General features: G+C 47.3%; 1 protein-coding gene across 2 annotated transcripts in view; it reads left to right on the top strand.

The window, feature by feature from the left end:
• Positions 1–610: 610 nt before the first annotated feature.
• Positions 611–14,180, top strand: part of IRX5 (iroquois homeobox 5) — a 28,678-nt gene continuing 15,108 nt past the window's right edge. The window contains exons 1-3 of one of the 2 annotated variants that reach the window (XM_088671931.1): positions 611–1,334; positions 3,220–3,625; positions 3,950–4,714. In XM_088671931.1, coding sequence (XP_088528057.1) covers positions 1,086–1,334; positions 3,220–3,625; positions 3,950–4,714 — 1,420 coding nt within the window. In that variant the 5' untranslated portion in view covers positions 611–1,085. Of the gene's footprint in view, positions 1,335–3,219; positions 3,626–3,949; positions 7,229–14,180 lie in introns of those variants that run through there. The other variant, XM_035119997.3, reaches the window with a different exon arrangement.

Here is a 14,180-nt window from a genome sequence, read left to right as displayed (position 1 = left end):
AGCGACAAGAGAAGCATGATCGCGAAGCAACTGTGTGGAACAAAAGTTATCTTTATGCATCTTTTCTCTGCAGATAGTTTAAGGAACAAAAACAAAATCCTCACATTAACTGCTCTTTTTTCAAATGTTTACTCGGGAAGCATCGATTCATGATTTTATTTTCCCCGTGTGTGTATGTTTTAATAGCTACTAAATCTTGTTATGAAATCTATTTCATCAACTGAGTGCCTTTTGCATTCCAAAGCAGGGAGCCAGAGAGAGAGAGAGCGCGCGCAAAAGCTCCTCGCTATAAATCAAAAGAGAAATTGCGCTGATGGTGTATTTAGCAAATGAAGAAAGTTGGAGGTGATCTTCGCTAAACAGCTTGGCTGTTGATTGCCAACCAGAGGCCGGCGCAGTTGAGCTTGAGAGAGGGGAGGGATGGAGGGAGGGAGGGAGAGAGGGGGGGCTGGGAAAAAGAGAGGTTTTCTGGCTGGTTGGCTTTGGTTGTGGCAAGCCCAGCAGGAGCCAACCTCCTCCTCCTCCTCTCTCTCTCTCTCGTTTCTCTCCCCCTCTTCTCTCTCTCTCTCTCCCCCCACTTTTTCCCCTTTTTGCTCTGCCAACACCCGCGGAAGGTGGAGCTTCGGCCGCGCTGCGTCGCAGGCGTCAGAATCCTCGATTTCCAACTTCTCGTCTTGGCCGGACCTTTTGGCGGAGCGCGCAAAGGAAAGTGGGGTGAGAGAGAGAGAGAGAAAGCCCTTCTCCGTCCAAAGGAGGGAGGCAGAGAGATAAGGCGAAGGAGTAGGAGAAGAGGGGGAGGAGGAAGAGGAGGGGAGAAAAGAAGAAGGGAGCCATTCGCCGGAGTGCGTCCAAGCTCAGCTCGGCTGCACTGGAGAGGCGGCGAAGGAGGGCGCGCGCGTCGAGCCCGCTAGCCCCGGCTTGCAGAAGCACCCTTGGAGGCGGACCTCGACGACGCTCGCCGTAGAGAGAAACTCACAGGGCGCCCGGGAGAAAGGGAGGCAGGGAGGGAGGACGGACGCAGTTCCTGGCGACGGCGGTGGTGGCTGTGTGCTCGCTGCCTGGCGGGTATATGCCTGCCTCTGGCCATGTCGTATCCTCAGGGTTATTTGTACCAGCCGTCAGCTTCCTTGGCGCTCTACTCCTGCCCGGCGTACAGCACCAGCGTGATCTCCGGCCCCAGGACGGATGAGCTGGGCAGATCGTCGTCCGGCTCGGCTTTCTCTCCGTACGCCGGCTCCACCGCCTTCAGCGCGCCCTCGCCGGGTTACAACTCACACCTCCAGTACGGCGCTGATCCGGCGGCGGCGGCCGCAGCCGCTTTCTCGTCTTACGTGGTAAGGGAAGCGCTCGGGTCGCCCTCTTCCTCCTCCTCCACGCCGGCCGCTTGCGGGAAAAGGAGGAGACCGAGAGAGGGATGGAACCAGAGCTTGGGGACGAAGACTTGGCTGGGCGGGTGTTATTGGGGAGTTGTGGAGATAACCCAGGGGGCTGGAGCTTGGAGGGTTTGGAGGCTATAACCATAGACGAAAGCGGCAGGTAAAGTGGGGAAAGATGAAGTGCAGAGGGAGGGGTGCAGGGGAAAAAAGCTGCCCGTGGATTTTGGCACCTTCCATGGCCGCAGCTCCTTGTTGGATGGTTAGCCTACTGCATTTTCTTAAAAAGAAATCGGTTGCAGGACGAAGGATTCCTGCGCGGAGATCAATGGGACATTTCTCTCGCAAGAAAGCCTGCAGCCGGCCAGCGTCTTTCTCCTCGCTGGTTTAACTGTGGACTATCAGCACCCCCTGTCCCGTCCCGCCGCTCCCCCCCCCAAAAAAACATAGTTCAACGAGAGCTGCAACGCGATCTGATTTTACTCCGTAGTAAGCTCCACTTTTGCTCCCAAGGAAGCCGGGCAGCGCCACAATCCTCGGCGGCTGTTTTACGCGCGAGTAAAAGCACGCCAGGTCGCCATGCAGCAGCAGAGCAAGGCGATCCTAAGCGTGTTTGCTCGGAAGTCAACCCCGCAAAGTGACTCTGGGTCAGTGTGTGGTTAGGGACGCAGCTTTGATCTTGAAGGGGCTAATAAGAGCGAGGCTTTCCGTTTGTGCCTTTTTATTTTTATTTAGAAAAGCATATGAGAGTTAGATTCTCAGTGAAGGTTTGTGTCTATACATACATATACACTCTCCAATACGATTTTTAGATGTTTTAATTCAAGTCAAATCCGGCAGTTTAGATGCCCGAAAGAAAAGCTGAATAAGGGGAGGACCCTTCTGCCCCTTGCCATTTCCCTGCAGTCTTAATCGGGCTCCCCAAATATTGCAGAGCTATAATTCCATCTCAGGAAGCCGACTGACAATCTGACGATGATGAAGATGATTAGAGTAGGTACAAAAAGATTTTTTTTTAAGTTTCAGTATCTTTTTAAAAAGAAAAAAGTACCTATCCTTTCCACAATAATCTCAGGCAGTATGGAATACAGCTGGAAACATCTGTCTAGAAGTTCTGTAAAATAAACGCTTTCAGTAGCTCAATAAATCTCCAAAGAGAAAGAGAATAAAGTGCTTATTCCCTCCTGAAACTAAACAAATCCAAAACTAAAGGGCTTCCTCTTCCATGCTTGAACTACTACTTCTAGTTACATTTCCAATCTAAATAGCTCAGCTTCTTAAAAAAGAATGCGAGTTAGGCCTCTTGGAAACACGGACTGGAATAGAGTTGAATCCGAATATTTCGGATAAGGCTTATTGTCGGGAAAATTCCCCCACGGGAGTGGAGGGTGGGTCATAGAGGCAGAGCTTGCTATCTGTCTAGACACTGTCATCCTTCCAAGTGAAGGGGGGGAAGGGTGTGTGTGGGTTTGTGTAAAAGGTTGCGTTCAATTAGAAGGGGAGGAGGCTGAGGTGTAATTTGTTACTGTTTATAGCTTGGTAATTTGGCAGAGATGGAAGTGGGTGGGTGAGATACACTTTCTGGTCGCATTCAGACGCTGGTGGGCAACTCGTGTTTAGCTTAGGAAAGACTTATTTTGACCCCCACCCCCAGGTATGGTGACACTCCAACTTTTAGGCCGAGTCTGTTATGGAGATGGGGGTACAACCACGTATTGTAGATGACCCTTTCAAACGGGAAGAAGATGGTTTGATTTCTCCGAGATATGGATTTCGAGAATGATTTTTTAGGAGGTTTCCTTCTCATCTCAGGCGACGCTTCTGCCTCTCCTTCTCCTTCCTCCAGGGCTCGCCCTACGACCACACCCCCGGCATGGCCGGCTCTTTGGGGTACCACCCTTACGCGGCTCCCTTGGGATCCTACCCCTACGGCGACCCGGCATACCGGAAAAACGCCACCCGGGACGCCACGGCCACCCTCAAGGCCTGGCTGAACGAGCACCGGAAAAACCCTTACCCCACCAAAGGCGAGAAGATCATGCTGGCCATCATCACCAAGATGACCCTCACGCAGGTCTCCACCTGGTTCGCCAACGCCCGGCGACGTCTCAAAAAGGAGAATAAAATGACCTGGACTCCCCGGAACCGAAGCGAAGACGAGGAGGAAGAGGAGAACATCGACTTGGAGAAGAACGACGAGGAGGAGCCACAGAAGCTCGAGGAGAAGGGCGATCTGGAGGCGATCGAGATAGGTAAGCGGCCGATGGAGATGAGAGGAGACTGGTTTGGGGAGGTGAACTGGGTTGTACGCTTTCTGGCAAGGGGGTCTATCTGGGGCGAGGGAGGAGTGGGGGTCGCTGGACTTAATGGGACTGAAACGGCCATGAGGGGGAAATAGGAACTGTCTGGATTCGTCCCCAGAAAATCTTGGTTGCAGAGTAGTTTATAAGGCGCACTTTGGGAAGGTGTTTTTTTATTCTTCCTGGGACTCGACGGGGTGGGTGGGAAGGCCGAGGATCGGGCTCCAGAGAGGCCTCAAGGACTGTGTGTCGCCCTCCCTCTGCCCTTGTCCTCAGGTGTTGGAGACCCGAAGGGAGCCGCGGCAGGCAAAGAAGGCGACGGCGCGTTGAGCGACTCGGATTGTAAAGAAGCCCCCGACGAGGGGCTATCTAAAGGAGGCCCCGGGGCCTCGCCGCCTTTGGCCCATTGTCTGCCGGCGGCAGCGGCTGCTGCTGCAGCAGGCCGCCTCCTCCAAGCGCACCAGCAGCTGCACCCGGCCGGAGGAGACGACCCGCAGCCAGCCCACCCGCTGCCCGCCCAGTACAGACCCCCTTCGACGGACCTGCACCCCCTCCTGCCTTCCAGCAACGGGACGTCGGTGATCCACTCGCCCCAGGCGGCTCCGCAGGCGGCGGGAGCCGGGGCCCTTTCCAAGCCTAAACTGTGGTCTTTGGCGGAGATCGCCACCTCAGCGGACAAATCGAAGGAGGGCAGCGGCGAGGCGGCCCCGCAGGGTCCGAATTTAGCCGGAGCCGGCTCGGCGCAATCCCCGACGGCGCGGTCGCCTTCCTCCACGCACTGCCCTTTCCCCAATGGCGCCTCGGTCCTTTCGCGGCCCCTCTATTACACCACCAGCCCCTTTTACCCGGGTTACACGAACTACAGCTCTTTCGGACACCTCTCCGGCAATGCGGCGACGGCGGGGAACCCCAGCCCCCATTTTAACGGATTAAACCAGACTATTTTGAACAGAGCTGAAGCCTTGGCTAAAGAAACTAAAATCCTCAGAAGCCAGTCCCAGTTTGATCTTAGTAAAGACTCGCCTTACGAACTGAAGAAAGGTATGTCGCATATTTAATCTTGAGTATCTTCCCAGATTAAACCCTCTTCGCCATCCACAACCGGACTATCCCCTCTCCCTTGATTTTTCTTTTCTCTTTTAATTTTTGTGTTATCTGTTTCTTTCTGCTTCTTTATTGTTGTTGGTTTTAATTTATTTACAACCAATTCAGACTTGATTTTGGCAGAGGTTTTTTAAAAAAAATTTAAAAAGAGAGTACTAAGTGAGGAAGGAGGAAAGCAAGAAAACAAGGGGGAAGAGAGAAACCCAGACCACTCCATTTTCCAAAATCAGTGGTATAATTTATTTGAGAAAGCAGATAGTAAGCAACTCTTGGGAGGAGAATTAATAATAATAATAATGTCTTAAGGTAAAATGTGCAGGAAGTGCGGGGAGAGAGGAAAAAAACCCACATGGGGAGGGCGGAGGAAGGCAGAAACAATTTGTATGAAATGTTATTCTGTATTTAATGTAGCTTTTTTGTATTTAAATCGGTAACACTATCTTTGAAGTAAATTATGAAATCCAACCGCCTGTACAGCCATCAATGTTGGTTTTTTTGGTAATATAAAATATAAATATATATATATAAATATATATATATACATTTCTGTGTCTTTTCCCAAATTGTTTCATAGTTTTAAAATCTATCTATATATATATACAAGTTTAAATTAAATTTTTATGCCTATTGAATTACGATTAGTAGTATTATATTATTACTCGATGCGAAGAACTTTTTTTAAAATTAGGGGAAGCGGAAGAAGTCAGTCAACCCACGGGATTAAGTATAAAAATGCAGATGCTCCTTTGTCAAATGTATTTAATCAAAGCATAGAGTTTTTTAAAAAATACAAATTTATTTCTTCATTTTGCTGGCAAAGTGGAGCCGACAGAAGGAAATGTGGGTTGGGGCGGAGACTCCTAACAAAAGACATATTTAGAGTACATTCCTTCCACCACCACTCTTAAAAGGGGAAAGGGGGGGGGGAGCGGAAATCTGCACTCTAAGAATTTAACTGAAAGCAACTTTTCCAAGTGAGGGAAGGATGTTTCCTGAACGCAGGCGATTTGGGGAAAGCCTCTACATTTGGCATAAGTTCCAACTGGTGGATTTGGTGACAGGTGGGACCAGGAAGAAAGGCGAAAGAATACAGGGGTGAGCGGGGGAGGGAGGATGCCGTGAAATATGTACAGGTGATTGACTTGTGAAAGGAAGCGCCGGGGACGTTCCGGATCTAATGAGGGCCTGTCAGGGGAGTTAATTCAGTCTGAAAATCTGCGGGCTTGATCCCCGCGAAGGATGAGTGGCCTTCTAATTCTGCCTCGTTAAGCGCGCAGAAGGTCTCAGGGTTCGGTCTCTTTGCATCTCCTTTTTTTAAAGGGTTTCGGGCAGAAAAGCTGGGAAAGATCTCTGCCAGAGAGACCTTGGAGTAGCCCTGAGCTAGCTGGGACCCATGAACTGATTCAGGTTTCCCCTACCCCACCGCCTCCCTGGGGACCCAGTCCCGTGAATGCTAAGGGGGACTCTGAACGTCTATCGCTTGTAGCTTGCTGCTTGTCGAGCGGGGTGGATGGATGGATGGGTGGATACAGGAGGAGAGGATGGAGATTTCCTGTGAAAGTGCACTCAAAAGCGCAGGATGGCAACAGCGGACCGTCTCTTAACCTAATTACTTTTAATCAGTGTCGGGCTTTATGCAAAGCAGTCAGCTCGTGAACTTTGCTAATGAGTTCGATTTTATGCCAGATTTATCCCTTATTACTATTTCAAAGGTCTGCAGAGTTTTTACGGAGAGGGATAGGGGGAATACATATTAAAAGAGAATACACTGGGGAAACAGATGGATAAATAGCTCTGTTTGTGCATATACTCAGTATAATACTGTGTGCATCTCTCTCTCTCAGTTGTGCGTGTATAATACACACACACACACACACACACACACAGAGAGAGAGAGAGAGAGAGAGAGAGAGAGATATGAAATATCTCCCTGCATTGCTAGCCTAAAGTTTAGCATTAAAATTGTTCCCCCTATTGGCGGCTCCATTCTGCAAAAGCACTTGATAGTTTGGCCGGGTGTGCGTGCTGCCTGTACGGAGATTAGCACGTACAAATGGAGGGTTGAGGAGGGTCGCCTTTGGATTGCTTCCCAAATTCACAGGTAGGTGTCACACTTGTACCGAATTTCAAACACAGCGCTCATCTTTTGAAAGTTGGGCGAGTTTAAAGAGGGAGCGACAAGAAGCGCTAAAAAAAACCTAGCACATCCACGGGAAACTTGAGTGGAGTGAAAGGAAGGCTCCAAAGATGGATTTCTGATTTGCTAAATCATTTTGAGCTCAGGAAACTTAACCCCCTAGGGTCGTGATTTGATGTGAGGGTCTCACTCCTACACATACTGCCGGTTCTTTGGGGGACACAGATTTACTTCCAGGTCTCAGGGTCATGGGCTTTTAAATAGAGGAGAAAGGAAAATTAAAAGTATCTCTCTCCCCCCCCCGCCCCCCCCCGCCCCCCGCACACAGAAGCTCTCTTCCATTAATGGGAAAGGGGCACTGAATATTTAGGAAAACTCTGCCCTTAAAATATAAAAAGCATTAAAAATAAAACAAAACCCACAACTCAGAAGTAAAATAAGATTGCTTTCTTTTTCTATTTTTCACCCCTGCTTGGAAATTGATTGGCATCCCAGCCTTGAACCCACGTTATCGAAAGGAAATTAAATTGGTTCTTACCGGCTTGACACAGGGAGCCTAAAAAGATTTTCTCGGGAATAAGCTCCATTGATTTGAACGGGATGGCAATGGATTTTCGTGGATTTTTAGAAAGGCGACAACTTGTATTCGTTTGCTTAATCTTTCAACTCTGAGTCCACTTCCAGCATTTAAAAATTATTAAATACTTCCCTGCAAAAAGAGAGAGAGAATATCCCCCCTCCCCGCCCGAATTACTTTAGATTTTCTACGGCTGTCAGTTCCTAGCCACTTATCGGTGACTTTCGTCACTGCCGCGGAAAATAGGAAAAATTGTCTCCCTATATTTGTATAAATCTTTTGCGAGCTTTTCGGAACTTTGACTGGACCCGCATAATTAATTAGCTGCTAATTGGTTTAGCTACATACAGAAACGATTTGCGGGTGGGGGTAATCTTTTTCCTTTCACCCTCACAGCGACCGAGATATGATTTGATTTCCCACAAGAAACCACGGGGTATATACAAATACTCTTTTAGCCTGGCCGATAAATCTAAATAAAGAAGTCAAAGCTGTTTACCGTGTAAACAATCACATATTAGGGCCATAAGAATACTGTAAATAATGATTTCAAAGACAGCACCGATTCAATACCCAGGTCAAATCGTTCATCTGAACTGTGATGCGGGAGGGGGGTGATGGCGGGGAGGGAGGAACTCTTCACAAATCAACCTGTTGAACTTACTTCCATCATTTAAGGGAAAAGAAAGTTGCGAATGATTCCGTGATCTCAGTTGAGTTCAAGGAAAACTGTTGGCCTGTTAGAAATGACCATCTGATCTTCCAACTCTGAAAGGCGCCTTTTAAATATAAATATAATGTTTAGCTTCCCAACATTATAAAAGAAAATAAAGAAGGTCATGTTATACTTGGTATGTTTTTTTAAAAAATAAATAAAAAAAAATTACACCATTTTCAGCAGACACGTATATGACAGTCAGGAGACTGTTGCTGATGTTATTAATAATTTTAATCACGATTCTTTCAGTCTTTGAGTTGGGGCGGGGGGAAACACCACACAAATTCAGTATATAAGGTTAGTAACTTAAACAAACCTTGGTTCCTTCTATATAATAATGATCACATTGAATAGGCGCGTCAGCAGTCTCCATAAGGTTTTCTTTTGATGTATTAAATTCCTAAGGGAATTAATCAATTTCCTTTAAGATACAACTAACCGGCCTGCTGTCCTCCTTGATTCTAGTTAAGGCTGAACTAGGATTATGAATAGATAATAAATCCAATAAAAATTAAGTGTATTCTCCTCTCCAGGTGAAATTTTAAATACACATGTAACTAACATGCATTTGTCTAGTATACCCTTAGCAAAATGTCTTCGGGTTGTTGTTGTTTTAATAACAGCAGAAATAATGTCATGGTAATTAGCGTTTACAATGACATCCGAAACAAATTTACGTTTTTATTTTAAACGGGTTGGTTTTTGTTTTTGTTTTTATGGCTAAAGATCTAAAAACATCTGGAGCTTAGAGTTGTGTCCAATGTTCTACTCAGAGTAGACGCACTGAAATTCATGGACACCAGAAACGTAAGTCCATTAATATGAACGCGTTTCCTCTAAGTAAAACTTGGCTGGGTGCAACCGTTCAATATATTTCCTACCAACTGGATTTTCGGGAGGAAGTAACATACAAAAAAGTCATTCCCATTGATTTCAGTTAAATTTACTTCGGAATCGCAACGTGCAAAGTAGCTGGAGTCAAACCAGTTTCGATCCACTTTGACTGAAAGCAACCGCTTTTCGTCGTGTAAATATAACAAGTGGTCTCTGCACGGCTTAGAAGCAAAACATAAGGCGGTTCATAATGGGTAGGTTTGCGATGGCCAAGCCCCCCCGGTGAAGTTTATGGATGTGGGGTGGGGGGGAGAACAAGGCGTGTCAGTTTCAGTCCAGGGTTCCAGCTTTCTGAGACGTTTCGAACGTTTGGTGGGGGAAGAGAGAGAAAACTCTTGTAAAGGTGTAACGTGTGGATCTCTGACTAATTAATTAAACCTGCAGCGAGTGTGAATCCACCCTGGGTTGCGGTTTTTTTTTGTGTGGGGGGGGCAGCCGGGCAGGTATCTTCCTCATTCACACAAAGGGAGAAAACAGCTGGACTTGAAAACAAAGTTTGGGGTAATAGAAGTATTCTCGCAAATGGGGAGAGGGGCGAATCCGAATTAATGGCTGGGACTCGGGATCCAGTATTTTGAAAGCGGGGTGGTATTGGAATTGTGTGTGGAGGGGAATAGAAAAGGTACTGGCCAGGGAGACAAGTGGCGTCGAAAACCGTTTATTTAGATACGGCAACAGGCTGGGGGCGCCCAAATGCGTCAATGGAACAAAGTAGACTGACTTCCAGGTCATAACGTTTCTGAAGCCCTCAGTGTAGCGTTAAGCTACGTTTCCCATCCGAAAGGAATCCTGCTGAGGTCTGAGGACCATGGGGCTTTCAAGTAAACCTCTTCGGATTAAGTGAGCATGCAAACGCGTTCCTGGGGGGGGGGGAGCCTTCACTGCTTTCGGGGTCCCTTCGCGTAGGATCACAATCCTGATGCCCACTTAAGAGTGCAAGGCTTCTTCCTCTTCAAGCACACATGCCCTGGATGGCGGCTGAAAGGCTCCGAGTTGATGGTCCTTTGGAGATCGAGGTTTCCTTCCAAAGCTCAGGGCTGTGCATGTTGCAGGTTTAGATAGGGGTTGTGAGGACTGATTGGCCTCGTGTAGCAGCCAGATCTCTGTTCTGCAAATCGAAAACCGCGACGCGCAGATCAAACCGCAGCAAAGTGAGGTTAACCTTCCCCTCCGTCCACACACACAAACGCTTGCAGACCGTTTGCCACCACCCCGGAATGGTCTGGGAAAAAGTAGTTTCTCCGATTTATTTATTTTTAAAATGAAAACATAATGAAGCAGTAATTTCAAACCCAGAATCCTTCTGTCTCTAATCCCTCTCCAAATATTGCTTCATTCCTCAACGCTGCAGACTTATAACTTTTAGATCTCACTTTCAGGGGGTGGGGAGAAGACAAGGCAACCCCGCTCCCGCGGCCTTAACCTCCTAAAAACAGAAAAAAGAAAAGTCCTCTTAGGTTACGGTTGGAGTAAACAGCACTTCAGAGAGCAGTCATCAGAGGCTGTTACAAACTCGGTGATAATTAACCAATGATCGGCTCGTTTGGGTTTCAGACGCATGCCGATTAAAAGCCTATTATTCACCCCTCCTTTCCCTTTCAGGGGCGCAGCTTTACTCGCAAATCAAAGTGATGGGAGCCGGGAAGTCGTCCTGAGGTACAAGTCCCAGAAAGTTCACACTCCACTTTTGCCTGAGTTTGGAAGCGCTTCCTAGCAAGTGGGTTGCATATAAATCGAAGTCAAAGGCACTCCGTTTACAAGTCGGGTTTCCTGCTTGGAGCGCAGGGCTTCCAGGGACCTGTAAACTGAGTGCAGGCGTTTTGTCTAGCGCGAAGGTCCGGTTGATCCTCAAACCGGTTAATCTGCGAAGGGCATTCACAGAAAAGAGCTAAACAGGCGCAGGTGGATTCTCTAGGCAGGTCGGCGTCGCCCCACCGCGTTAAGTGGGGTTTTCTCCCGAGTAAGCGCCCAAAGGATCTCAGTCTCAACTGGAAAAACAACATGGGGAAACAATCGTTTCGAAATGTGAACATCACTTAGGGCGACTGAAATACCGAAATCACCTCCTTTGGGGTAACAAAGGTCCACTAGCGCGTTCAGCTGGAGCCTATGCATGTTAACTCGGATATAAGTTTTGTTCAGTGGGTCTCACACTTCTGTTGGGAGGGTGGCAGCTTCAAATCATAGTTTCGGGGGAGACACGTGGGTTTGGGAGTGCAATCCTCTGTATGTTACACGGGAGTAAATCCCATTCTTTTCCATAGGGCTTATTCCTCAGTCTGCATGTTTAGGTTTGAAGCGAACCCCGAACTGTAAACTTAATAGGCGAAATGTGCGTGTGGAGGAAAGTCCGAGAGAGAGAGAGATCACAAGTGTTGCAAAAAAAACAATTTCCTATTCACCTCTACTCGTTTGGGATTCCGGTAAAAAAGCTCCTGGCTACTATTTGACTGAGGCCTTCAAAACAGGGGTTGATCATTTCCAAAGAGAGAGGGATAAAACTCGCCATCAAAAGCCTGTTTCCAAACCCACCCTCTATCCCAGATGCGGGCTTTTCGCCCCTGCAGAAGGAAAGAACCCTTTGCACATGCTCAGAGACATCATGCCTCCTAGGACCGAGTCAGTACTGAAAGGAAGGTTCCCACCCGGACTTGATTTCAATGTCTGCATAAACTTCTACAAATATGAGCTTGGAACAATGGATGGTGGGCCCATGTGCCCCTTCCTCATATTCCCATCAGCCTCAGCCAACCGGTCCAAAGGTCAGGGATGACCGGAACTGTAGTCTAACAATATCTAGAGGGTCATACCCCCAGCAAACCAGTTTAACCGAAATATTTCTACGTGTGTCTGACCCCGTGTATGTTTGCATGGACGTGAATCGCTGATTAACGAGTGCTTCCTTCCTGAATGGGGGAGACGGGAGGCGGGTTGGCCCTAGGAACGTATTCGGAAGCAGTTTCCAAACTGTTAAAAAGAAAACAGAAAACAACTATTTCAAGGAAGCGCGCAGAAAGCAGAGGAGCAAACTACCATGTAAACGCAACTGCTTTGGTTTAGGTGACCCTCGCTGGGACTCCTGAGGGGCTCCTTTAAAGAGGTGCTGCCCAAGAAGAACAAATTTACTCTCTAAATACTAACCTAACCCTCCTAATTCAAAGGGAGTGGAGGCTTAATTGGTGGTGAAAAGGTAAAAATAGGAAAGTGGTTCTCTCCCCCCCCCACCCGCCGCGCCCCATCTTTTAAAGGGAGGAAGAAACTTCCCCACCAAGAATAGGGCTCTATTGTCTGACATTTCCTCGGAGTTTATGATCATTTAAACCACCTGCAACGAACAGATCCGTAACAAGGAAAACTAATCCAAAGGGATTTTTAAACTCCTCTTGATGTCAGATTCAGTTTGCGCTTTGCAAAACGCCCTTAACAATGCAATCCTATGCTTGTCTGCTCAGAAGTAAGTCCCACCAAGTTCAAATGGACCCACGTTTAGGGAAGTGTGCCCGGGATTGCAGTCCAGACCTTCAGTCCTTTGTGTACTTTACCTTGGATTAAACCCCATTGGACTCAGTGGGATATATTTCCGAGTAAAATGTACTAAGGATTGAGCAGTACAAACCGATTTTTAGGGCCCTCGAATACTTATTATTATATATATATATATGATAAGTAAATAACGCGAGTGTCACTAATTTTTAAAGGCTGCGATCCTGTGTACACTTATTCAGGAAGAAACCTCCTTTAAAGAGGTAGGAAAACCTGGACAGGATAGAGCTGCGTAAAGATGCAGTTCTAGGCAGTATTTATTATTTAATAATAATAATAATAATAATAATAATAAATAAATAAATAAATAAAATACTCTCGCAGAGGCCATCTCCCTCCTACTCCTCATTTTATCTTCACTACAGCCCTGCAAGGTAGGTTAGAGAAGGAGACTCAAAGTAGGGTCAAGTGAGCTTCACAGGTATGAGCCGAGAATTGACCCTTACCTAAGTCCCCTTCCGCACCCCAAACTTTCTTTGTCCACTTCGCCACACCCTAGTTAGGCACAAGTCCAATTGCTCTCAGTAAGACTTTTTTTTTTTACCAGTGAACACCCACAGGAACCATCTCCACAGATCTGCGGTGACAGAGTGAGAGCTCTCTCCCCCAAGCCCTCACTCTTTCAAACCTTGCCTAAACCCATTGATTTGCTTCGAATGGTCTGCGAATATGGGGAATTGGAGGTTCTGACTTAAGTGATATTATAAAAGAGATTTGGGGAAGGGGAAAGAGAACTTGGGCATACACACATGCACACACGTGTCAGGGGAGGAGGGTCCCCCTTTACCCCTTAAATCTTCTCCACTCAGATGCTGACTCCGGCTTGAGTTCCGAAAGGTTAACATCCGAGTTCCCACGCACACCCGGTTCCAGAGCTGGACCCGAATTTAAAATGCACCAGAGAGCGTTCCCCGCTTGTAGTGATTGCGTATTACTGTCATTCCGGAGGCTTCCCCTCATGTTTTATTATGACTACATTGATTCGAATTCTACTTCGTTTTACCGTAGAGTGTGTGTGGTGACGAATCTGGGATCTAGTTTTCCTTTACGTGCAGTCGTTGAAGCGCTATGGTGAAAACGAAGGGTTATTCGGATTCGGAGGATTCGGATTGAAACCTATTTCACGCCAGTTTCTAGGCGCACTTTCCCAATGAGGATAAAGGATGCTGCTGGCTTCGAAAATCACCCGCTCTTTGGCTCCAGTGGCCTGAGGGCCGGTGGGAATATATTTTCTACACTTGTTTAAAGGCAGTATGAATAAAAGATGGTTCCGTCATAGCTGCCAAGTTTTCCCTTTTCTCGCGAGGAAGCCTATTCAGCATAAGGGAATTTCCCTTTAAAAAAGGGAGAACTTGGCAGCTATGGGTTCCGTAGACTCCAAATTGTTTTATTCACACGCTGCTTTCAGGGTTGAGGGGGAAACAGGGACAGTTTCTTGCAAGAAAGGGGGAAAGAGGAGAGAAATCCCTGCTCCAAGAAAGAGAATATATATTAGCTTTTGTGCAACCAGCTCCCAAAACAGCTGTTTCCCCAA

This window comes from Zootoca vivipara, chromosome 6, assembly GCF_965207765.1.
Source record: "Zootoca vivipara chromosome 6, rZooViv2.hap1.1, whole genome shotgun sequence".
In the NCBI taxonomy this organism is placed as follows: Eukaryota; Metazoa; Chordata; class Lepidosauria; order Squamata; family Lacertidae; genus Zootoca; species Zootoca vivipara.
Note: the sequence above shows the minus strand (reverse complement) of the source record. Positions and strands in the feature narration are given on the sequence as shown.